Source organism: Canis lupus, chromosome 29 (genome assembly GCF_003254725.2).
Source record: "Canis lupus dingo isolate Sandy chromosome 29, ASM325472v2, whole genome shotgun sequence".
Lineage (NCBI taxonomy): Eukaryota > Metazoa > Chordata > Mammalia > Carnivora > Canidae > Canis > Canis lupus.
This window is the reverse complement of record NC_064271.1, coordinates 29,083,608-29,110,640: the sequence shown is the minus strand read 5'-3', so window position 1 is coordinate 29,110,640 and position 27,033 is coordinate 29,083,608. Positions and strand designations below refer to the sequence as shown.

Sequence of the window (27,033 nt, the reverse complement as noted above, 5' to 3'; positions counted from 1 at the left end):
TCTCCCTCTGCCTGTGTCTCTGCCTCTCTCTCTCTCTCTCTCTCTCTCTCTCTGTATGACTATCATAAATAAATAAAAATTAAAAAAAAAAGAGTGGGAGAAAATTTAAAAAAAGAATTGCACCAAAAACCATAAGATACTTAAGAGAATAAATAAAACATTTATTAAAAAAGTGAGGAAGACACAGAAATGGGAAAACATTCCATGCTCATGGATTAAAGAAAAAATATAATTAAAATGTCTATGCTACCTAGAGCAAACTACACATTCAATGCAATCCCTATCAAAATGCCATCTACATCTTTCACAGAGCTGGAATAAATAATCCTAAAATTTGTATGGAACCACAAAAGACCCTGAATAGCCAAAGGAATATTGAAAAAGAAAACCAAAGCTGGTGGCATCACAATGCCAGAATTGTCACAATTTAAGGTATATTACAAAGCTATAGTCATCAAGACAGTGTGATACTAGCACCAAAACACACACAAATCAATAGAGAACCCAGAAATGGACCCTCAACTCTGTGGTCAACTAATCTTCAACAAAATAGAAATAAATACCTAAAGGAAAAAGGACAGTTTCTTCAATAAATGGTGTTGGGAAAATTGGATAGCCCTATATAGAAGAATGAAACTGAACCATTTCCTCACACCATACACAAAGATAAACCCAAAATGGATGGAAGACCTAAACGTGAGACAGGAATACATCGAAATCCTAGAGGAGAACACAGGCAGCAACCTCTTCAACCTCGGCTGCAGCAACTTCTTGCTAGACACATCTCCAAAGGCAAGCGAAACAAGCAAAAATGAACTATTGGGACTTCATCAAGATAAAAAGCTTCTGCACAACAAAGGAAACAGCAAAACTAAAAGGCAACTTACAGAATAGAAGATACTTGCAAATGACATATCAGATAAAAGGCTAGTATCCAAGATCTATAAAGAACTTACCAAATTCACCCCAAAACCAATCCAATCAAGAAATGGACAGAAGATATGAACAGACATTTCTCCAAAGAAGACGTACAAATGGCCAAGAGACACATGAAAAAATGCTCCACATCTCTTGGTATCCGGGAAATACAAATCAAAACCACAATAAGATACCACCTCACAACAGTCAGAATGGCTAAAATTAACAAGACAGGAAACAACAAACAGGATGTGGAGAAACGGGAATCCTCTTACACTACTGATGGAAATGCAAGCTGGTGCAACCACTCTGAAAAACTGGAGATTCCTCAAGAAGTTAAGCATAGAGCTACCCTGCAACCCAGCAACTACACTACTAGATATTTTCCCCAAAGATACAAAGGTAGTGGTCCAAAGGGGCACCTGCACCCCATGTTCATAGTAGCAATGTCCACAATAGCCAAACCGTGGAAAGAGCCAAGATACCCATCAACAGATGAATGGATAAAGAAGATGTGGTATATATAGACGATGGAATATTACTCAGCCATCAGAAAGGATGCTTACCATTTGCATTGGATGGAACTAGAGGGTATTATGCTGAGTGAAATAAGTAAATGAGAAAGAGACAATTACATAGTTTCACTTGTATGTAGAATATAGGAAACAGCCCAGAGGATCATAGGAGAAGGGAGGGAAAACTGGGAGGGAAGAGATCAAGAGGGAGGAAAACCATGAGACTCTTAACTTTAGGAAACAAGCTCAGGGTTGCTGGAGGGAAAATGAGTGGGGGATAGGGTTATTGGGTGATGGGCATTAAGGAGGGCACGTGATGTGATGAGCAATGGATGCAACTGATAAATTGTTGACACTACATCTAAGACCAATATATGTTGGCTAATTGAATTTAAGTTAAAATATATTAGAAGTGATAACTGTGGGGTGATATGCTAATTAGCTTAGTTGTAGTTCACATTTCACAATGTATACTTAAATCAATTTGTACACGTTAAATATATACAATTTTTAATTGTCAGTTATACCTCAGTAAAACTGCGGGGGGAATGTTGGCTCCGCATGTGCACAGACCATATGGGCATAGACCATATTAAGTACTCAATAAATTTTGTTACAGTATAGAAGAAAAGAACATACTAGTGTATTAGTATTGCTTTGGGGAAATACATTTTCAATATACTTTTAGGGTATCATGTGAAAGAAGACAGATTTGCCCTGAATGGCTCAAAAGCCGAACTAAGATTGATGAGTAAATGCTGCAGGGAGAAAAATCCCAGCACAGTGAAAAATAATTCCCTAGTTTTCAGTATTTTTCAAGTGTAGGATGGTTTATTCTAAGAGGTGGAACATTCCCTATTCCTGGGGGTGTTTAGGTATAGTCTTGGCTGAACACATGAAAAGGATAAAAAGCATACTATGGATCACGTTTTTTAAAAAGCAGCTAGATCACATTTAAGGTCCTTTCTATTATTTCATGATTATGAATATTCAAGTGTTTTCTCAGTTTCCCTGAATCTGTTTTCTTTATTACCTGTATTGTCAAGATTTTATAGTCCACAAATCGCTCTTTTTTCTTTATGATCATCTGGATTAATTTCTTAATACCACTTCTCTATATTGATTCATATTATTTTTACTTTTTGAAAGATTTCATCATATATTTCTTTTGTCTCTTCATGACCATCCCCTGTCATCAACCCGTCTGACCCAATATGGACCCCAACATGCCGTTGCCTTCTCAGCATAGGTTGACATCTCCTTTATGCAGTACATCAAAAAATCATATTTTTATCCTTTTATACCTAAAAATTTTAAGTCTTCATATGTTTGTTTTAACATGCACACAAAGTTCCCTCTCAGTCCAAAATTCCTTTTAGAAAGGTATTTTTTTAAACAAGGAAGTTAAGTTTTTTTACCTTTTACCTGTTTCTGGTAATTGTGAATACAACAACACCCTATTACAGTTGCCACTTGAATAATACAGGTTTGAACTGCATGGATCCTCTTATACAAAGATTTTTTACAGCATAGTACTATATATGTATTTTCCTTATGATTTTCTTTATAACATTTCTCTAGCTTTATTGAAAAAATGCAGCATATAAGGTATAGTATATGTGTTAATTGACCATTAATATTACAGATAAGGCTTCCAGTCAACAGTAGGCTATTAGTAAAGTTTATTGAGAGTTAAAAGTTATATGCAGATTTTCAGCCGCACAAGGGGTTAGCACCCCTAACCCCTGTGTGAATGAAGGGTCAACTGTATTTCATTATTTTGAAATTTATGATAATTCAGAAATAAGTTGTTCAGTATTTTTTTTCCCTTAAACTCTTTAGGAAAAATAAGTAAATTACTGTAATAAACATGATTGTAAGAAAAATCTTTAACTTGTTTCAGTAAATACTTTTCAGTTACTTTAGAAGCATCTCCTGACAATGAAACAAAGTATAAATTAGAAATTGTATTTCTTCATAACAAGATGACATTTTTAGACTAGCGTAAATTAATATTTTTTAGAAGTAATACTATTTCTATTCATCATTTAAGTTGGTCTCCTATACCATTATTGTGGCTTATATTTTATGTCCTGCAGTTTTTATGTAGCATGAATTTATAATCTCTATTTATGTTCATAAGATTGTAGAAAACTGCTTTAAAATCTTAGTATCTTGTAGAAAACTGCTTTAAAATCTTAGTATCTTCTATAGATTTTATATTTATATTTGGCTGGTTGTGTAAAAACACGTAAACCAGCTTACTGCTTTTGGTATATACTCAAAACCAACTTTCTTAAAACACTGTATAGCTTCAAAGTAACTGGCTTTTGCTGTCTTTTGTAAGGTTATTTGTACCCCAGCTTATTTTTCTTTCCTTTGAAAAGCCTTGCAGTAAGAGAATTTCTTTGTCTGGATGATCCACCAGGTCCATTTGATAGCCTAGAAGAAAGCAGGGTAAGTGCTGTATTATATATCACATGGAAAGGGGAACAAATAATACAGTACAATAACTATATTGTTTCTTGAATGGAATAGCAAACAGCAAAGTATTAATTTTAGAGCATCATAGTTTTACACAGAAAGCTTCTAATGTTTGGGTCAAAGGTGTCTTTCATTGAAATACATGAACCTACTTCAGTGAAAAAATAAAAGTTCATACATGTCATGCCATTAATGGAGCTCTGAAATTAAATCTTGCTTTTTTTTTTTCCTCCTTTTTTTACTAAAAAAAATCATCAGGAAATTTATTTTACTACATTTAAAAATGCTATTTGTATGCTGAGTTTTCTTTCATCTAAATATCAAAGAACCTACAATTAAAATCAATTAAAACTTACCTTCAGAAGTAGAGGTTATTGTCTTGTTATCAGTTCAACTCTAGCCTGATGCTCCTCAAATTACGGTAATTGACGTGTTAGAGTGGCCTGTTTCTTAAAGCATTTGGCTAGATTCACAAAACAGATTTGGTTATAGTAGATTAGCTAGGATTTTACGCAAGTTTTTTTCCCCAGAATGTTCAATGGCATTTAAATGGAACAGATTTAATTGGTTGATTTGTACTGTTTTCAGTTAAACTGAATCTGTTCTTTGTATTAGAGTGAATGCCATAGCTTTTTGGAAGCAGCTTTATTGAAGTAAAATTTTCAACCATTAAATTAGCTCTTTGCTATTCCATTGTAAATGTACAATTTAATAAAATTCAGGGGATCCCTGGGTGGCTCAGCGGTTTAGCGCCTGCCTTTGGCCCAGGGCACGATCCTGGAGACCCGGGATCGAGTCCCGCGTCGGGCTCCTGGCATGGAGCCTGCTTCTCCCTCTCCCTTTGCCTGTGTCTCTGCCTCTCTCTCTCTCTATGTCTATCATAAATAAATAAAATCTTAAAAAAAAAAAAAAATTCAGTAAATTTGTAGGACTGTGCCACCATCACCATAATTCCATTTTAGAAATTCCCATCACCTTGGAAAAAGTTCCTGCAAGCCATTTTGCAATCCATCCACACTCCCAGCTCCAGACAACTACTGATCTGCAAATTTGCCTTTTCTGGATATTTTATGTAAATAAAGTCATACTGTGTGTGTGTGTGTAATCAGTATTCAATATACATATTTTTTTACAGATACACTATGCATAACATATAGTATCCAGTATATATATAATCTCTACAGTCTCTTTGTTTAGCATCATGTTTTTGAGGGTCAACCGTATATAGCCTCTATGAATATTTCATTACTTTTTATTGATGAATGGTTTTTCATTGTATGTATATACCACATTTTGTTTATCTAGTTGCGAGTTGTGGGACATTTGAATAGTTTCCAAATTTGTGCTATTTTGATTAATGCTGCTGTGAACAATCTCGTAGAAGCTTTGTGTAGACATTTGTTTTCATTTCTCTTGGATTAAACAAGAAATGGAACATTTGCTTATATGGCAAATTATGTTTAACTTTTTAAAGAAACTTCCAAACTGTTTTCTTTCTTTTTTTTTTTTTTTTTTTGCAAACTGTTTTCTAAAGCAACTATACCATTTTATATTCCCACCACTAGTATATGAGAGTTCCCGTTTATCCATGTCCTCATAAACATAATTTATCTGTCTTTTGGAGTATAGGCATTCTTATGGGTGTGTGGTAGTATTTTACTATAATTTTAATTTCCATTTCCCAAGTTTTTTATATTGGTCACTTTTTTTTTAATATGTTGATCAACTTTTTCATGTTTTTTTTTAGCCATTTATGTGTTTTCTTTGATGAATTGTCTATTTAAGTCTTTTGTCCATTTTGTTTTGTTTTTTTTTTAGTTTGACTTTTTTTTTTTTTTTTTAGTTTGACTGTTTTATTGACTTGTAAGAATTCTTTATTTTGGATATAAGTCCTTTACCAGATATTTGATTTGCAAATATTTTCTCTTGATCTGTATGTATCTTTTCATTCTCTTAATTGTGTCTTTTAAAGTACTAATGTTTTTAATTTTAAAAAAGTTTATCACTTTTTTTATGGCTTATGCTTTTTGTATTGTATCTTTACCTAGGGGCACATGGCTGACTCACTCAGTAGAGCATCCAGCTCTTGATCTTGGGGTCATGAATTCAAGTTCCATGCTGGGAATGGAGCCTACTTTAAAAAAAAAAAAAAAAAAAAAAAAAAGGACACTCTACCTAACACAGGGTAGAAAAGAAAAGTTTTCTCCTTTTTTTTTTTCTAGAAGTTTTATAGTTTTTAGCTCTTCAACTTAGTCTTTAATCCATCCTGACCTGATAGATATTTATAAGGTATGAGGTAAGGATCTTAAGTTCCTTACTTGTAGATATCTAATTTTGTCAGTACCATTTATTGTGTTGGCACCTTATCAAAAATCAAATAAACATAAAAGATTGGGTTTGTTTCTGGACTCTTAATTCTCTTCAATTGACCTAATTACCTATCTTTATGCCAATACCATGCAGTCTTGTTTATTGTTTATTACAGCTTTCTTATGGTTACTATTTTTTTTCCTTTTTTTTTTTTTTTTTTTTTTGCTTTCAGTTTGTGAATTTCTAAGGTTTGTCACTTGTATAAAGCATATAGTTGGGTCTTGGTCTTTTGTTCAGTCTGACATCTTTACCTTTTATATCTGCCATTTTCCAATTCATTTTCTATCTATCTCCTCTGTTTTGGTCCTCTTCCTCCTTTACTGCCTCCTTTACATAGTTTTAGTATGCCAGTTTGATTCCTCTATAGAAATCTTTAGTTTTTTATTTTTTAGTGGTTGCTCTAGGTATTACAGTATGCATCCTAACACTACTTAAGAGTAATACTTAATTCCAGGGAATTATAAACTTAGCTCCAGTATATCTTTTTCCTCCCCTCCTTTGTGTTGCTATAATTACATATTTTTTTAAGTAAGCTCTAGGCCTAACATGGGGCTCAAACTCATGACCCTGAGATCAAGAGTCACGTGCTCTACCAACTGAGCCAGCCAGATATTAATATTATTACATATTTTAAATCTCTATGTCATAAACACACTAATACAGTGTAATAATTATTTCTTTATACAATCTTTTCACTTATGAAGAAATTAAGAAAGAAATGAGGAAAATGTTATCAACTCTTTCATATTTATCGATATTTTTACCATTTCTAAATGCCTCTTCATTTCTTCCTGTGGATTGGTGTTATCACATTCTTTCAGCTTCAAGGCCTTCCTTCCTTGAGTACCTTTTGTAAGGCAAATCTGATACCAACAAATTCTCAGTCTTTGTTCATCTGGGAACGTTCATTTGTGAAGGAGAATTTTACTGATTTTTTTTTCTTTCATTACCATGTGTCATTCCTCTGTCTTCTGGCTTCCATTGTTTCTCATCAGAAGTCAACCTTTAATTATATTGTTCCCATGGACGTGATGAGTCATTCTGCCTTTGCTACTTTCAAGATATTTTTTGACTTTCAGCAGTCAAATTATGATATGTCAAGGTGTTTATCATAATTTGGTTTCATTGAACTTCTTGGATTTGGCAGATTAATGCTCTCCATTAATCTAAGGAAGCTGTTGGCCATTACTTCTTCAAATAATTTCTCAGTCCTTTTGCCTTTCTCCTTCTGAGATTCCTATTACAAACATACTTCACATAATACTATATGTTTCTGAAGTGCTGTTCATGTTTTTCAGTCATTTTTCCTCTGTTCTTCAGCTGAATAATTTCTGTTGGACTATCTTCAAGCTCACTCATTTTTCTGTCATTTTAAATCTGCTATTGAGCCTCTCTTGTTAATTTTTCATGTCAGCAAATGGGCTGATCAACTCTAGAATTTCTATTTGCTTTTATTATTAGTATTCTGTTTCTTAATTGAGTCTATACTATGTTAATTAATTACTATGGTTTTATAATCTCTGTATCTAGCAAGACAAGCTTTCCTTTCCTTGTTCTTCAAAATTGACTATTTGTTTCTCCATATGAATTGTAGAATCAACTTCTGAGTTTATGAAAGATCCTGGTGGTATTTTGTTTGGAATAATAATGCATTTACTGAAAAATTTTAAAGAGCAGTCATTATAGAATGGAATCTTCCTATCAATAGATCTTTGCTTTATTTAGGTCTTTTTTAGAAGTCTTCAATAAAGGTTGAATTTTTTCTTTAAACTTTTAGAGAAAGCAGTAGAATTTATTCTTTATGGGTTTTTTTTATCATAATTGGTATTTTATTATCTTCTAATTTATTACTATTATATTTTCTATATATTTTATATGTTACATATTTGGTGAGATCTCTCATTAGTTTGTGGATCCTTTTAGATTTTCTATATATATAAAATCATACCTTCTGAAATACTACCAGTTATGGTTTTTCCTTTTTAATCCTTAATACCTTTTATTCCACTTTCATATTTTTTGTGTGTATGCAAACTGGGATCTTTGCAGTTAAATAGAAGCAGTTATGGCAAACATCTTTTCCTTTCTTACTAACTTTAATAATTCTGTATTTCACCATTGAATATGATGTTTCCTACAAGCTGTTGGAAGTTGTGGGTTGTATTTTTTTATGCCTTTGCTTTTGAGTTACAGAAGTTCTATTCTTAGTTTGCTAAAAGGTTGTGGTATGTGTATGTTATCAATGCTCTTGCTTCCATCTATAAAGATGATCATATGAGGTTTTTTAATAGATAGCATGGTAAATCACATTCATAGATTCTCAAATGATAAAACATTCATTTCTGAGGTTAACTCATTAATTCAGCATTTTTTTAAATTGCTGGATTTGAATTATAATGCATTTAGAATTTTTATGATATAATTTTCCTCTCTGCTATTGTCACTGGATCCGGCATCAGGATTATACCAATCTTATAAATGGAGAAATACTCTCTTTTTCTTTTCTCCAGAACCATTTGAATAAGATCAGTATTGTTTGTTCCTTGAGTATTCATTAGAACTCACCTGTAAAACAACCTGAGTCTGATATTTTCTTTAGTTTGTTTTGTAGAACTTTTATGGGTAGATTTTTTATGGGTAGATTTTTTAGCAACTGATGGTTTCTTTTTTTTTTTTTTTTTTTAAGATTGTATGTATTTATTCATGAGAGACACACAGAGAGAGGCAGAGGAAAAGCTGGCTTCCTGCAGGGAGCCGGATAACAGGATTCCATCCCAGGACCCTGGGATCACGCCCTGAGCCGAAGGCAGATGCTCAACCACTGAGCCACCCAAGTGTCCAAAAAACTCTTAATGTATCTATAATTACCAAAAGTAGTATACTAAATTTACTCGTTATGGTTGGTTATTGAAGTTTTTTTTCAATTCTGTAGTTGAAATATACTAGTGAATCATTCCTTTTATTATTAGATAGTGACCTTTTTGTGCCTAGTAATGTTTTCCACTTGAAACACATTGCTCTGAGATTAATAAACTGTACCTTTTGTGGGAGAGAAAGAGCAGATTTGCCTGTTGCCTGATAAGTATTTTTCTATCTTTATATTTAAAGTGTGTTTCTTGTCGGCATCATAGAGGTAGATTTTTGGGTTTGATGCAAACAGAAAAATCTGTTTTTAAACTGATGAGTTTATTGTGATATGTCCAGTAATTACCAATATATATGTATTCTGCCATTTTATTTTGTGCTTTTTATTTACCTTCCTTTTTCTCCTTTTCTTCCTTTAATATATTTAGTGAGTTTTCTCTCTTTCCTTTTTCCCTCTACTTTTGGCTTCTAAGCTCTGTATTCACTGTCTTTTATTTAATGGTCATATATTGTTCTCATCAAATAATTTAGAACCATTATTGTTTACAGCCTCCCCAAAGTGAGCCAAGCTTCCTTTGATTTACCTGCACGTTTACCACTTTGTTTCCTCACCATTCCAAGTTCTTTCATATCAGTCTTTCCACTGGGGCTCAAGTAACTGCTCTTAAAGTACATTGTTTAATAGTTCTTTCAGTGTTTGTGTGTTGGTTTAGGTCTTTAATGTCTGAATTTTTTTTAAATCTTGCTCTCATTTTTGAAGTATGATTTAATTGGGTCTAGAATTCTGCCTTGATAGTCATTCTTCTCAGTGCTTTGAGGTCTTTTCCATTGCCTTTGCTGTGAAACATCTATTCACAGTTCATTGTTGTCCCTTTCTAGTACACTGGTTTTTTTCTTACTAGTATTTTAGAAACCTTCTCTTTGATTTTAGCATTTGCAGCTTTACTGTCTTATTTGTGATTGGTGTTTACTTCGTCTTCCTTTTATTCTTCCCAAATCTGAAAATACTAGTATTTAATCAGTTCTAAAAATCTTTCTCCTGTTTTCTCACTGAGTATTGCTTCTCCACATTCTCTCTGGGTTTTCTTTTTTTTTTTTGTAGGAACTCAATTTATAAATATGTGTGTTATTTTCCTTTTCCTTCACATTGTCTGTCTCCATTTCCCTATGTGTCATTCTTCAATGAATAAATTCTGTAATTTTCTTAGTTCTAGCTTCTAGTTTACTATGTTGCATTCAGACAGGATTATTCTGTCTGATACATCCATTAAGATTTTAATAATATTGACTATACTTTTCATGTCTTGACATTCTATTCTTTTGTGTCAAGTATACCTGATATTTTTTAATAGTGGCTTTTAAAAAATACTTTAAAGTCATTATACATGTTCATATTTTATGGTCTTTATATAGTAATATGCTATCTGAAGTTTATGGAATTCTAATCCTTCTTTTCAGTGGATGATTTCCCAGTGGGTTTTGTAATTTGGGATTATAATTTTTTTCTTTTTTTTATTTAAGATTTTATTTATTTATTTATTCATGAGAGACACACAGAGAGAGAGAGAGAGGCAGAGACACAGGCAGAGGGAGAAGCAGGCTCCATGCAGGGAGCCTGATGTGAGACTCGATCCCGGGTCTCCAGGACCCCGGGCTGAAGGCGGTGCTAAACCGCTGAGCCACCCGGGCTGCCCTGGGATTATAAATTTACTTTGATTAGAACTTTGTCTCCAGGAAACCTGAACAGCCAGAGTTGAGGGTATATCCTTTGCTTGCTTCTGCAGAGATAACTTGAGTATCATTGATCCTGGACCTTTTTTTTTTTTTTTTTTTTTGCTAATTTCTAACTAATTGTGATAGTATAAATTCAAACCAAAATCCACAGAAAGCACTGGCCCATGGTTATAGATTCTTCAGAGAAGACTCTGTTTCCCACCTAAAAGCCAAGATGAAACAGTCTTCTTTGATGCATTTTTATGTTGATGAATGAGTTTTGTTAATGGCTTGGCTCTTTAGAGTTCTTTATTCCTGAGTATCTCTCTCTCTCTCTCTCTCTCTCTTTTTTTTTTTTTTTTTAAATCACTAGCCTTAAAATGTGCCTGACTCATCTCTTGTCCCATCTTGGTGTTTAAAGTTCAAAGTTAACAAAAAGCTATGTCAGTGCACCTGCTGGTGGCACTTGTTTTCATTCCTCTTTGTTTTTGTTCTCTGTGATTCACCTCTGTTTCTTGCCCACATTTAAAATGTTGAGTTTTTAGCTAGATATTTTATAGCCAGAGGCCTTAGTTTGTCTGGTCACCCATGCTGTTATCAGTGGAAGTTATGTATGGTTCATTTCTTTTGTTTTTCTCTGTATTCCTACATTCTATTGGCATGATAGTTAAAAACTGTTTAGTTTTTCCATAATGTGCATATACCCAGATCTTTACATTTGGGAGTGTTTATAAGGTTCATCTTATGTCATTAGGTAAAAAAGCCGCAGAATGAAATGTATTATATACGTCCATCTATATAAAGACAAATATTTGAGAAACTGAAAGTAATTCAGTTGGGTGGAACATGGGTTATGCAGAGGACCAGAGGAAAGGAAAAGTAAATACAGCAAGCTCTGAGGTTGGGGTAAAAGGCATATGTTACATCATAAGGTACTTCACTTGCCAAGGTAAGATATTTGGCCTTATTATTTAGGCAGTATTAAATCGTAGGTAACATGATAAGATCTGTTTTTAAGAAAGCCATCTCAGGGGATCCCTGGGTTCTCAGCGGTTTAGCACCTGCCATTGGCTCAGGGCCTGATCCTGGAGTGCCAGCATCAAGTCCCACATCGGGCTCCCTCTATGGAGCCTGCTTCTCCTTCTGCCTGTGTCTCTGCCTCTCTCTCTCTCCCTCTGTGTCTCTCATGAATAAATAAATAAAATCTTAAAAAAAAAAAAAAAAAAAAAAAAAAGAAAGAAAGAAAGAAAGAAAGAAAGAAAAAAGAAAGCCAGCTCAGATTGCAAAGTGAACATGCCTATTAGCTTACTGGTGTTATAGTTTGGTTAAGAACTGAAGACTATAGAAATGAGAACAAATGACAGAAACACTAGAGGCGTTGATGAGGCAGTGGGGGTGAGGAGAAGGGCAAGGTGGAAAGATAGTTATCTTTGGGCCATAGAAATTAGAGAAATGGAGTGATCGGAGATCCCTGCCTGGTGGCTTTGATAATGAGGCTGTATAATAGATTGCAAATGCTGTTTGACTTGCCATTGGCACATCTAATTGAAGAGGACCAGTAGATATATGAATGATGTCTATACACTAAGGAAAGTTGTTGGAGATTAACAACAACAAACCACATTGGAAGTTGATAGGATATGTAGAGATGAGAGCTGAAGTGTTCACAGTAAGTGCAGTTGCCCAGGGATGGCATATAGAACAAGAGAGTATATAACCAATGGCAAAACTTAGATGAATGCCCACATGCAAAGAACAAATAGAAAGCTGGGCAGCCCGGGTGGCTCAGCGGTTTAGCACCACCTTCAGCTCAGGGCCTGATCCTGGAGACCTGGGATCGAGTCCCACATCGGGCTCCCTGCATGGAGCCTGCTGCTCCCTCTGCCTATGTCTCTGCGTCTCTCTCTCTCTCTCTCTATCTCTATCTCTCATGAATAAATAAATAAAATATTTTTTAAAAAATTAAAAAAGAAAGAAAGCTAAAAGCAACTGTCAAAGTTAACAGGTTGAACCAGAAAGTTTTATGGAGGCCAGTAAAATAGGATTCCATTAATTTTTTTTAAAAAATTAGGTCAATAGTGACAGTGAAGTCAAGAAAAAAACAATACTTTGGGTTTGATGATTAGAAAGTCATTGTTAGCCTTTGCCTGGGCGTAGTTAGTAGAGAAAAAGAGAGGGAAGCTCCTACTTTAATGATTTTAGAAGTAAATGAGGGCCTAAATTTGGGTGATAAAAAACTTGTGGAAAAACTTTTGCTTTGAAAGGAAGGAGATGAGTTAGTAGCTAGAGATTCATGATTAAGAGGGAGATGAAGATGATTTTTTTTTATGGCGAAATTTTTAGGATTTACTTAATCAACTTCAGTCAAGTTTATTAACTAAATTTTGGGTCCAGGGGAAGGGGAAAGGTTGAAAAATTAGGAGGAAGTGTATCTTCCAGAGGAGGTAGGGTAGAAAGGTAACTTGAAGAATCATGTTCTTGAGGAAAAGAAAAGGAAGCAAATGTAGTTGGGATTCAGGGAGTCAGTGGGATTCTTGTTTTTTGTTTTCTTGTATAGGAATCAAGATCATCTGCTGGGTTTGGAATCAGCGATAGTAACACATTTTAGACTTGCCAGGGGTGAAGGTTTAAAATAGTCACAGAGAAGACATGACAAAGAGTGATAGATAAATGGGAATAGTTAAAAGAATTGATCAGCAACACTGGAAGCCTCAGGATAAGTCACCCACATTTTTTCATGACATTTTTTATGGTTGTATGATTTTGTTTGTCCTAATCTTTATTTCAGCAGTGTTTAGTATCCTGGGTATGAAGGAGACAATGTCAGTTTTGAATGAATATGGAAAAAAAAGCAAAAAGATAGCAATGTTGAAAAAAACTTGGCATTATTTAGGTACTATAGAGGAGATTGTTAAAATAGTATCGCTCTGAGCTAATACAAATCAATAGCCACAATTTTTCAAAACGTATGTTCATGTAGGACTGGGCAAAACTAGATGAAGGAGAATAGAAACTTAAACAGTAGTTATTGGTTATTTTTTCCCCCAATTCTATGCTAGTGGGTTATCACATATTCATTTCAAGCACCGTGGCTTTCTGCTTAAAATTCTCAAGAAAGGGGATTTGTAGTTAAAAGTCCTGCAGGTAGGTTGGGACCTAGTGTCAAGATAGAAGAGACCAAAAAAGATGAGGGAAGAGAACAGATTGTTTGGGCTGCACACATATTATTTTGATTATGTCCTTTGACTCTTCAAATAAATGCTCTTGAGGAAGATACTGTAAAAGTAATTAATTTTATTTTTTCTGCATTTTTTGTTTTTAAGGCTTTCTGTGAAACTTTAGAAGAGACAAACTACCGTTTTCAAAAAGAACTACTTGAAAAACAAAAAGAGGTGGAATCACTGAAGAAACTGCTGAATGAAAAGCAACTTCATATAGAAACTCTAGAAAACAGAATCAGGTGTATTGTGATACTTGCATTTTTAGCCTATTCATTCAACTCTTCATACTCTGGGCTAAATGTCTTTTGTATTTTAATATGATTTAGAAAATTCTGATTCCAGAAGTCTTAGACTTTTGATGTACTTTCTTATAGATTAGGAAAATTGCCTTTTGATAATTTACTTAGAAGGCTGACCATTTAAAGGATGGGAAGCATCAGAAATAGAAGCCTATAGCTGTTCAAAATAAACATTATTCATTTTAACCTATTTAAATACTACCTTTGTTTCTAGTCATATTTTCACATATGAAAGTTGTAGTTTGCATTCTTGTCAGCATATATTGAATTGATGTTAAAATCATTTTACATTAATCCTAAGTACTAATTTCTCTGTTGACTCCCAGAGTCAGCAATTTATTAGCCACATTAAGAAAAGCTGAAGACTACTAAAGCTACATGTACTTACAAAAATAAACCAATATATACTTTATTTCTAGAAAATAACTTGTTGCTATAATTTGCTTTTAGGACCTTGTCTTTAGAACCTGAAGAATCACTACACGTGTCAGAAACAAAAGGTGAACACATCCCAAAGGTGGAGTCTTCCACATTTGAGGTTGATCAAGATGTTTTGCATGAAGAATCTGGGTAAATAATATTTAGTTTATTATAGCTTGATCATCTAAATAATTAGAAATAGTCAATGATACTCCATAGAGTTTTGTTTTTTTTTTTTTTTTTTAATGAACTCAGTGATATTGTAAAAGAGAAGGACTATAGACCTCCTAGACTGTCTCTAAAAATGAGTCTCTGGCATCTAGGCTGTAAATATTATTACTTTGAAGATATGTCTAAATTAACTATTCAGTTAATTAATAAAGTTTGTAAAGTTTGACAAATTAATATCCTTCAGTCTTTTTCCATTCAAAAAGTGGGATACCATAATAGCAACCAGCCGGCCTACCTAACAGAAATGATGAAAAGATAGTATATTTGAAAGTACATAGAATATTTATTACTTATAAGTTCAAAGTCATCATTAATACTTTAGTGATAGTTAAACTGTAATTATGAAAACAAATTTTATGTGGGCACAGGTCATTATAAACTGGACTTTTATTGATAAATGGTAGTTGAGAGAGCTGAAAGAGTTAAAACTATATCTCCAAAGGTGGTGTCTGGTACTGACAACTTAAAAATATTAAATTTCTGATCAAATATTTAAATATTTCTTTCCATTAAATATTTTTCTTTTTTTTTTTAATTTATTAATGAGAGACACAGAGAGAGAGAGAGAGAGGCAGAGGGAAGAGCAGGCTCCATGCAGGGAGCCTGACGTGGGACTCGATCGATCCTAGGTCTCCAGGATCAGGCCCTGGGCTGAAGGTGGCACTACACTACTGAGCCACCCGGGCTGCCCCCATTAAATATTTTTCCATTAAAATTTAAATATTCTCTACATTAGATGAAAAAAAATTTAAGGTAATAATGAAGTGAAATATCTAATGTCTTCATTGTCATGTTTCTCTTTTTTGCAGAGCTGATGATAAGCCATGCTTAAGTTTTAGTGAACCTGAAAATTCTGTATCAGACATAGAAGTAGCAGAAGTGGCATATAATGGAGAAGAAGACTAATACATGACAAGCAGTTCCTTCCATTTATATGTTTCAGCAAATTTAGAATATTTAAAATGAAAAAAAGACTGAAGCATTTCCAGAAAACAGAAAGATTGCACATGTATAAAGTTTACATAAAAGTTTTTTAAGTTATCGGGATAGGAAATGTATTCACTGCTGCTTTAAATTGTCTTTTATCCAACCTTTGTATTTAATACACTAAAAAAAAAAAAATCTAGTTAGAGTTGTTATCAAGATTGACATTCTTAAATAATGTGCGTAAATTATTTTGGTATTTTGCCAATATGTTGCTCCAGACCAATGTCTGCTTGTGTACTCGTGTGTGTGTGTGTGTGTGTGTGTGTGTGTATTTAAAATGCCAATTATATCAGTTACATGGACATTAATTGCATGTTGCTACCTGGTTGATATATATACTGCTTTATATCTCTGACATGATATATTTTCATTAGTTTAAATCAGCAGTAAAGACAAATTAAGTTTTAAATATTGACGCGTTTACCATCTCTAAATAAAAATTGCCTGTTTGCAATGTTATTGTATTTAAAAAGAAGAAAACTTTCTAATACCAAAGGAAAACTATTTGAAAGACCTATAGTAACATATAATAACATAGCTAAAGTGATAAAATAGCCTTGATTTTAAAAGCTAATTCAGTATCAGAATACCATAATAGGTGTCCTAGTTTATTATAATATGTTCTACTTGTTTATTTATTATCTTTATCTTAAACCTCTACCTGTAGAATCAGTGAGTTTTCCTCTTTCAGAATACTACCTCTTTTTGCTAATCAAGGTATACTCTTTTGGAAATATAGATTCTAAGCAAATAAGGAGTTATATAAAAAAAATAGAGAATAAAAAGCCATATATACTATAATGTTCCTAGCTACATTGACTCCTGGGATTGCATTTATATGTCTCTATATGTGAATATGTTGCTCTAATGTATTAAGGCTGATTTTCCTTTTAATATATTTAGCCAAGTGATGCACTTTATGATAATTAAACTCTTTTGTGCCAAGTTTAATTGGTAAATTTCTTTAGTAAATGGAGTTAGGAAAAAGAATTATGTAGTGCCTTCACTATTTCACTTTTTACAGCAGTCTGCTAGGGTCTATGAGTCAGCTTTATGAAAAAAAGATTTGCTTATAGTTCTTGAAAGTGCCTTGTTTCATTTTTACACTATGAAGTTACTCGTTTACTTTCTATTTCCACTGCTTTGCAAATTGCTGTTAATAAGTGTTGTAATTGTGCTAGCATTTTGAAATCCCAGTTGGTGTATTGAACTGCATGTGCTTTCTAAAAGGTGTGGGAAACTTACTGGGGAAGCAGAATTACAATCTCCAGTTTTGTTTTCTTTACTATCTAAAAGTTTATCAGTATCTTGATGTACACATTAAAATACGGTTTTTAAAAATTCTACTTATGTAGACTTAAGTGGTCAAGTGGCTGTTGTTAACTTTTGATCTGAAACAGAGGCTGCTTCTTACCAAAGTTCAAAAAAATTTAAAAGCCTTTGTCAAAATGCACAAATATGTTCTGTCCCAGAGTATTTTCCACAAAGTATACTAGAAATGTGTTTACTATCCTGGGAGAGAGAAAGAATATAATAAACTATTTATTCATTTCAAAATATCCTAGGCTTGAAAAGGTTTAAAAAGAACAATCCTTTAAATTAGTATCATTTTTTAGTGTAATGACAAGATGATCTTTGCTAAATTCCAGATATTCACGTGCTACATACATGTCTGTTTTAAAGTGAACCATACACTTTCAAAATCTGGCCTTTCGGGAGATTGTATGTAAAGTTTTGGATGGGTGAAGAAAAACTCTTGTTAATTAATAAAACCACTATTTATATTTAGAATTTACTTTTTTTACTTTTATGATGCATTTTATTCCCAGTATTATATTCACTTAATAAATTATTTTTTCAGTACAGCAGTAGCTGTGTTGTTTAGATCTTGAATACAATTTTCCCCTTCAATTTCAATGTCCTATTACAAATTATTGTAAATTTAATTATACTTAACTGCTGCATTTCACAGATGTGGAATGAGTTTATGATATATTTTTAAGTTTACACTTTATATTACTGATCATTTTAAGTCTTTGTGACTAGGTGCACACTTCAAATGTAACAGCCAATATTAATTAAAAAATGAACATAATTCAAACAGGAAACACTTCTGTGAATAATCTTTTAACCTTTTAAAAATTAAGTTCATGTATGGGTAGCAAAAACATAAACCAGCATTTTAAAATGTGCTTTAATTTGTCTACGATTCTGAGAGTAAATATTTAATCTATGTAGTCTACTTCAACTATGTGTGATATTAGAAGGGAACAGTGGCTTTAGGTCTAAAAATAATTTGTCTAGTTTGAAATATGTTTTGTTACTTACAGGAATAGAGGAGTTTGGGGATTATGTTACAAATAAGTGTGGATTCCCAACTAGTAAAGAGAGGAATCTAAATTGTATCCTCTGGGAAATTTTCAGAAAGCTACATATTTGATCCACATTTTAATTCTTCCAAAAGATAATAGAATTATTTTTACTGCTTTGCACTTCTGTGCTATTAGCTTCTACTAGCAAAACAATCATCAGAATTTGTATTTTCAACATGTGTTCTTAAGGCTAATATCTGCCATTCCACACAGTGTACCCTTTATGAGGACTCACAAGAGAAGATTCTCTTAAATCTCAGCAGTAAAACCTGTGCTTTTCTTGAGAATTGATTTTGTTTTTATCTTAAAGACTGTATTACTGTCTTTCTCTTTTTTTATTTGTTTTTTGGGCAGCCTTAAGCGAAATTGTAGCTCACCTGTAGCTACCATATAGAACCTTAGGAGTTGTGCTTTTGTGTAGTAAACATAGCTTTATTTTTCTTATTTTCTCAACCCCAGTTTTCCTCCCTATTTGAGGTCTCCAATTAGAAACAGATGTACTTTGTTCTGATAAAGTGTCAGATTTGAATGATATTTTAGACTACATTAGGTAAGAACTTGTCATAGCCTGTACTAACACAATTACTGCACCATTAAGGATGGCTGTAATTACACAAAACTAAATTATTCTTCCCTTTAAAAGATGTTCTTAAGTAAGGATTAGTGAATATGGAATGCAAATTTAGAAATGCTAGCTAGTAGTAAGCTATAGGTAGGTTCTTGGTCAAGACACAATATTTATAAACTCAGACTATGGTTTTAACCATAGCCTCAAATTAGAAGACCACCTTTGCCACTTCCTTGTGTATCATTGACAAAAAAGTAGAATAGTGTTATTAGCTCCACACAAAACAGTAATAAAAATACAGCTAATGTATACTCAATATAAAGTTGTGTTTTATTGTAATAGATTACAGATAAGACTTGGTATAGACTTTGCCCTAATGGAATATTTGCAACCTAGCTAACTATAATCAAAGAAATATTAGATGCTGGCTAACGTTCTTTGATATGAAATGTAAAGCCTACCTTGGGGGTGATTAAGCCCATATTTGAACAATTATTTCTTAGAATTAGCTCATCTACCAGTCCAGTATAGCAAAATACCATTCATTGACTAACCTAAAGATTCTTTGCCCCCTCCAAAATAGGAATGGGATAAACTAAATAGTTTTTTCAGCTCCCCTTGCAACTAGGTTTGAGCCTGTGACATGATTATGGCCAGTGAGATGGATGAAAGTATGCCAGTAGCTTCTGGGAAATGACTGTAAGAAGATAAGTATGCTGCTAATGCAGCCTCACGCCACCCCCCACCTTTTGACCTCAGTAATGTGCAGAGGTACTGCAAATATGAGGTGTGAGGATATGAGGGAAGAGTAGGGGAATTACAGAGACTTTAGCCACCTGTGAAACCACTAAAAATGTTTTTTTCGTTAATTGTACCAAAATAAAATCTGTGTTTAGTTTGAATTACAGGTTTAACCTTAGAGGGTAAAAGGCTCTTTAAACAAAAAGATTTTTCTTCTTGTGATGCTATTGTATATTTTGTTAGTAAAGAAAAATAATTAAAAGAACCTTTTTTTCTTGAAAGCTAAAAGAAAAACATCTATTAGACATCAAAGATAGCTTACTTCTGAGGCTCCTTTTAGCAAATCAAATATGAAAGAGAAAATCTATTGTTCTACATATATGTAGTCGTCCGCTCGGGCAGCTGTAACAAAATACCCACAGAATGGATGACTTTACCAAAAAGAAATTTATTTTCTCACGGTTCTGGGGCTGAATGCCAAGATCAGGGTGCCAGCAGAGTTGGTGTCTGGGGAGGACACTCTGAGTTACAGAGAATAAGCTCTCTTGTCTCACATAAAGACATTGGTCATGTTGGATCGGGACCCCACCCTTAGGATCCCATTTAACCTTAACTTCCTTAGAAAGGGCCCCATTTCCAAATATGGTCACTAGAGGAGGGTTAGAGCTTCAACATACGAATTTGAGAGGGGCACAAACATTCAGTATGTAACAGTACAGGATGGATGTAACATCATTTAAGTGCTTACAAAGATATTTCTCAGTTCAAGAGGTTAAAGACCATTCATTTGTCCATTGAACAAATATTGACCATCTAACCATGTACATAGATAGAACCAGCTCTGGATTATAAAAAGTGTTAAGCACATGAATCCCCTCAAGGATTTCAGACCAATACAGCTTTTTATACAGGCTCATGGGTACGTTGTGCTGCAGTGTGGTAAGTGTGCTGGTAATTGTGGTATTCATGTTGAATCATGGGGTGAGAAAGCTGGAAAAGAGAGCAGGTATTTCCCAGCAGTAGAAATGTAGAGCTTTAGCTGCTGCCTCCAAGTGAAAGGGCATGCCAAGCAGAAGAGTCCGCTTCGGCCTGTGCAAGTGGCAAGGATCATAGCATCCCTAGTTCTTCCCTCATCCAATATATCAATTCTCGCTCCAAAGTAGATTCCCACTTCCCTGATGTGATCGGTCAAAGAGGGACACGCAAATCACACTACGTACCTTAAACATTTTATTTTGACTTACTGCATGTATTTTCATTTGCCGAAGTTCAAATAGAGGTGCAAAGCCTTTCTTTGGTACGGTTTTACTAATGGGCACTTCTGGTTTTCTCCCTCGCTAAGCCATACCCCTAAAGCATTTGCTGATTCCTAGCTTTAGTTTCTGTAGCATGAAGGTATAAGATGTGTACGAAGGAATCTTTGGTAGAAAGCACAATTTTTACCATTTTTTTTTCAATCCTGTGCCTGCTATCTTGCCTATACTTTTACTGTCTTTCCAAACTGACCTAGTTTTACCTACAAATGATCATTTGTTCTCAGATTTCATTGTTTTCATATATATTAATAACCTTATTTAAAATTTAATTTTAGGGGTGCCTGGGTGGCTCAGTCAGTTAAGCGTCTGCCTTTGGCTCAGGTCATGATCTCAAGGTCCTGGGATCAAGCCCCATGTCAGGCTCCCTGCTCAGCAAGGAGTCTGCATATCCCTCTCCCCCTGCCCTTTCCCCTGCTTGTGCATACACTCTCTCTTCCTCCTAAATAAATAAATAAAACCTTTAAAAAAACGAAATTTAACTTAATTTTCAATACAGCTAGTCTACACAAATTTGAAAGCAAACTGATGCTTGGAAATCACACAGCTCTCTTGGAAGGAAAGAACAGTGTGCAGGTACTCTAAGAAGAAACCAACTAGCCACAAGCACTCAGGGTGTCCTGGGTGTCAGCAAATTTTATACAGAAGATGCAGAACTGGAAAAAAAAAAAAAGATGCAGAACTTTGGCAGGTCAATTATGAATTCTAAGACTGGTGTCGGGGGTCAAGGGGATAAGTTACCTTATACGTTGAGCCCATCCAGTTCTCCTTATCTTCATGCCTTCCCTTTGGTCCAAATCACTAAGATCTCCCTGCTTCCGCCTTCACCCCACTACGATTCAGTCTCCCGTGGCAGCCATGGTTTTCTTTTTGAAAAACATAAATCACAGCATGTTTTTTTCTCTACTTAAAAACTTGTAAAGGTTTCTCATCATGTTTAATGTTACAACATTAAGACTTCTTTATATGACCTCCAAATATGATTTCACTCTGCCTTTACTCTCCTTAATGGTAGCGCACATGCCCCATTTTCTGATCCTTGAGTCTATTATGGTCTTCTTCCTCCTACCCTGGCCATATCCCCTGCCTACAATGCTACTCACAGAATCCTGTCAGGCTCTCCTCTTAAATCATAGGTTAAATGTTACCTCTGCAGGCAACCTAAAATAGTACTTAAAACTGTCATCTCCATCTTAGATTTCTATCTCTTTTTTTTTCCTAAGATTTTATTTTTTTTTAAGATTTTATTTATTTATTCATGATAGACATAGAGAGAGAGAGGCAGAGACACAGGCAGAGGGAGAAGCAGGCTCCATGCCGGGAGCCCGACATAGAACTCGATCCCGGGTCTCCAGGATCGGGCCCTGGGCCAAAGGCAGGCGCTAAACCGCTGAGCCATCCAGGGATCCCTAAGATTTTATTTTAGAGATAAGGAGAGCACAAGCAGGGAGAGAAGAGAGAGGGGGAATTCTTTAGGGAAAGAATCCCAAGCAGACTGTGCAACTGAGCACACAGTCCCAGGTGGGGCTCGGTCTCACCACTCTGAGATCATGACCTGCAATGAAACCAAGAGTTGGTCGCTTAACTGACTGAGCCATCCAGGTGCTCTTTAGGTTTCTTATTTACTTTTTTATTGTCTGTTTCACCTGTCTACCTCACAGTGCTTCCCCTAAAAACTTTGTCTTTCTTTCCTCTAATCCTTCCTCTTGCCCATCACCACTAAGCTTAGGAGAAGATTGGGCACATAGTAAGTGCTCAAAAATATTTATTAGATGATTAAGATAAAGGCCTAAATTAGGGAAATAATAGAGGTATGTGAAATAAAATTGAGTCTTGGGAATTAATACTTTGGGTAGATTGATAGGCTACTAACTAAGGAAGAGAGAGATGACAATGAGATTCAGGGAGTCAGGCGGTAGATTCAGTTTGGGACATGCTGGATTTGAAATACTATAGGAAATCCAAGTGGAGGTCTCCAGGAGGCAGTTGGATACAATCACCCAGAAATCAGGGCAAAGGTCTGCCTTAAGGAATTCAAATCAGGTTAATTAGGAGAAACCGTCTTGTTCTTCATATCCCTTGTCATAATACAGTGGTCAAAAACCTATTAGGGACTTATATGTTAGCAATACTGAAATGAAGAAGACCAACAATGCATGACTTCATGTGTACTATGGTGACAGGTGTCATGGAAATAAGTCTGATGGGCTCAGCGGTCTCATTCAGTTCATTTGTTTTTCATTCCATAAGTAATTTGTTATCAGAGAAGAGTATGTTTTTCTTTTTCCTGTAGAGGAGATACAATAATAGCACAATATCACAAAGTTTGTCTTTTTGTGTTTTAATTTTTAATATTTAAAGCAAAGTTTAAGAAAAAGAAGAAATCCAGATAGAGAATAGAAAGGTTAGTAATCAAATAAATATAATTGCAATATAGTATTTTCACTAGAGGATGGAGAAATGAATTCTGCATTGTTGGTGGGAGTGTGAATGAGTTTAATAATAATTTTGGGGGCAGTTGGTATGTTCATAGCCTTCAGCCTAGCAATTAAATTTCTAGGAACTTAAACTAAAAAAATATATGCAACGTGTAAACCTCTGCCCAAAGGATGTGCATCACATTTACCACAGACACTTCAACCAAAGTTTCTAGTATTAAAGGAATTTGTTAAATATTTATGGCATATAAAAAAGTAGGCTCTTTATTCAATAAAGTGATGTTGCAAAGATTTAAAGATGTTCATGATACACCACTAATTGAAGGAAGCAGGTTATAAAACAGTATGATCTCACTTTTACAAGCAAAAAGTTACACATTTATGCAGTTGTACACAGAAACAATACATACAGTAAATTAATAGTCATGGTTACCTACTTGATAGAATTATGAAGGAATTTTATTCTATTTCCATGAATCAATTGTCTACAACAAATGTGCAAATAATTTTTAAAATTATTTCTAAACTAATAATAATATGTGTCTTGCCCTACCATCTATTCTCTGTTTTACTCATGGCAAATTCCTCAACCTCTGTCTCCTGAAACAAAAAGATAATGCCATCCAAACTACATTGTTGTGGCCTAAATGGAGTAGGAAAATGCTAGTCCCAGTCTATCACGTAGGAGGCAGTCATAAATGAGCAGAAGCTGACATCCAGCCTCCCACCCTAAATACTATTATCGTTGGCCATTCAGGAATCCATCTGTAAACCTAAAATACTGTGGAAATCATTTATTAAAATGACTGGTGGGCAGAAGGAATTCATTGGCCATGTTATTCCATCATCTACACTATATTTTATTTATTTTTTAAGGATTTATTTATTTGCAGGGGGAGGGGCAGAAGGAAAGTGACTCTCAAGCAGACCCCCCCCCGACCACCACCACCGAGTGCAGAGCCCAGTGCAGGATCAATCCCACGACCCATGAAATCATAATGTGAGCCAAAACTAAGGGTTGGATGCTCAACCAACTGAGCCACCCAAGGGCCCCATACTCTATATTTTAAATTTTGAAGACTCGAATAGGCTTTATCTGGTTTACAAATGGTTTATATTCTAACCACGTGTCCAAGTGCTGCATTTGATAAATGGAAACTTAGCAAACTCAAAACGCCCTTTTAATCTATATAATATCCTGGAAATGTGTATAATATTTGCAATGGGACAAAATGGTTTTGAACTGGTAATTGAATGATAATGTAATATCATATTTACCTAGACACGTGGGGCTTGAGGAAAGCAGTTTAATTAGTGATGAAAGGTAAGTGGAGATTTCTCTAAAGAATCTAATGGGAGATTTCAAAGTGAGCCGGGCCAAATAGAGATGATGCAGTTTTGAAGTCTGCTGAAAAATGACAAGCCTGACTACCTCCATTAAATAGGCCAACAAGCAATGCAGAAGATTTACACCATAAGGACACAGGTGAGCAAACAGATGGCTCCCCCAGTTCCTTATGAAAGCCACCCTCGCATGTGGTGGTTCATGCAGCTCACATGGGGTGATTAAGTGTACCAGGTCACAGGAGCAAAGGACGCACTGGCCTCCTGCACCCCCTAAGCCATTAGGCTGAAGTGAGACCATGTGAAGGTCTAACTAATGCCATATAAGGAAATTCCTTGCAGTTCCAAAATACCTGGCAATTCTGTTTTTTAAGTTTCTTCTTGCGTGTACCAGGACAAATCCTGGCCTGCCTGGCCCCGGCTCATAAGGTGGCTGGCAATGAATTTCTTTGTTAGGCATAAGCCTATCAATCAAGAGCTCTAAGCTTATTTATGCTTACTAATCAAAATGAGGTATGTTTTTGCTTAAAACAGAATAACGTTTTTACTGGGGTAACTAGACAGGGGTTAGAAGACAGAGGAAGAAGTGAGAGTGGGCCCAGAGTCAGAATAATTAAGTATACATGGTAAAAGAAGACAAAGCAACAAGACCCTGTGGGTAAAGAAAGATGACCAGAGGAGTCTATGGTGGGTAAACCGAGGCAGACAAAGGCCACCAGGCAGTTAGTCTGGGAGGTCCATAATTTGGTACATCTACCCTTCAGATACTCAATGATTAAATTTAATTGTATCTTGGAGAAGTTGATTTTATAACACGTGAACATCATCATGTTCAAAATAAGACTTTTGCTGTATGTAGCAAAAGAGAAATAAATTCAGGAACATTTCATTTTTTTTTAGCGAGATAATGCATGAATGCCTCAATTAAAGTTGATATAGCTTCCATAGATATATATTTACAATACCTTCCCCCAAATATTTTTTTAAATCCGTTGGGTTTTACTTTTCTGAGCATTTCATATCTACAAAACGATTCCTAATTTTCTCCAGTTCTTGGAGCCCCAGAACTCTCCGAGTTCACCTGCCTCTTCTTCCAATCCCAGTTAAGAACACACCTTAAAATTGAACAGACCCATGTTTGACTTTTGGTTCTGCCTCTTACCAGGTGGGGCAAATTATTTTGCTTCTCTGAGCCTCAGTGCTCATATACAATGAAGATAATAATAGTGCTCTGCTCACCGGTTTGGTCTGCTGAGACTGTGTGAAAACAGGTGTCAGGTGCTCAGAAACATTGTAGGCATTGCGCTCAGCTACCCAACACTCCATCCGCCTGTATACATTCAGGCATTCAGTCAGCAAGCACTGCTGGCCATCTACTGCGTGGAGGGCACGTGCTTGACATGTGCTGCAACAAACTCAGCCATCCATGACCCAGATCTTTGTGTGACATTCCTCCTGGGTGCCCAGGACGTTAGACCCAAGGCATCTGCTACATTCCTCCAGCAGAGTACTTACTACTTACGGTCGTACTCATTTAAGTGCATCCACCACATAGACTCCAAGCAGCCCTTGACTGCTTATGTCATAGTGGGGGTGTACCCATGCCAGGGGCTCAATAGATTTGTTGCACATGCATGGGTTGCGACCAAACCTTGGAAATAACATTTTAAAACAAGGTGTTTGGAACCTGTAGCCCTCCGTCAATTAATACTTCCTAAAGTACTCACAAGTGGTATAGACCCAGGGGTCCTGTTCTAACTCGGAGTACATTAGAAATCAGCCGGCCCACACAGCCTCGAGCACAAGGCCCCTTCATAGGAAGTCTGCTGCGCCCATAGAAGCAGCAGGATCAGGAAAGCTTTCACTGTAGGGTAGCAGTTTGCAGACAGACTCCACGCGAATCCTAGAACCCTGAAGCCTGAAAGCTGCTCAAGTCTTCTGCTCCAAACCTCTCATTTTGCAGATGAAACCTCAAACCGGAAAAATTACATGAGGGCAGTAAGCAAGTGGTGGAGGGTCATGGAAAAAATAAAAATAAATAAAAAATAAAAGATCTCTTGGGCCCCCAGCCCAGTGCTTCTCTTCCCTGTGCTTGGTTATCTTCAAGCCCTCGGGGTGATGGTTCGGAGTCGCTACCTGCGAATCCTTCTTCTCCACGGCCGGGGAAGGGAGGGAGGGTTCTCTATTTTGCCCCTGATGCCAGCTTCCAGGCCTACCCACTGGGCTCAGGTGGT

At 35.2% G+C, this 27,033-nt stretch overlaps 1 protein-coding gene and 1 long non-coding RNA gene across 9 annotated transcripts in view; one reads left to right on the top strand and one right to left on the bottom strand.

The window, feature by feature from the left end:
• Positions 1-17,891, top strand: part of SNX16 (sorting nexin 16) — a 39,517-nt gene extending 21,626 nt beyond the window's left edge. For all 7 annotated transcript variants that reach the window (XM_049103715.1, XM_049103716.1, XM_025433494.3 and 4 more), the window contains 4 exons: positions 3,821-3,890; positions 14,189-14,325; positions 14,836-14,955; positions 15,846-17,891. In XM_049103715.1, coding sequence (XP_048959672.1) covers positions 3,821-3,890; positions 14,189-14,325; positions 14,836-14,955; positions 15,846-15,942 — 424 coding nt within the window. In that variant the 3' untranslated portion in view covers positions 15,943-17,891. The remainder of the gene's footprint in view (positions 1-3,820; positions 3,891-14,188; positions 14,326-14,835; positions 14,956-15,845) is intronic.
• LOC112650688 (uncharacterized) lies at positions 4,210-27,033 on the bottom strand. Of its 2 annotated transcripts, none has more exons than XR_003130375.3 (3): positions 26,039-27,033; positions 21,759-21,883; positions 4,210-4,380 (listed from the first exon to the last, which is right to left on the bottom strand). It is a non-coding gene; the product is annotated as an uncharacterized LOC112650688 (long non-coding RNA). The 2 variants fall into 2 exon arrangements; XR_003130374.3 differs by lacking the exon at positions 4,210-4,380 and adding an exon at positions 20,057-21,673 and having other exon boundaries at positions 26,039-27,031.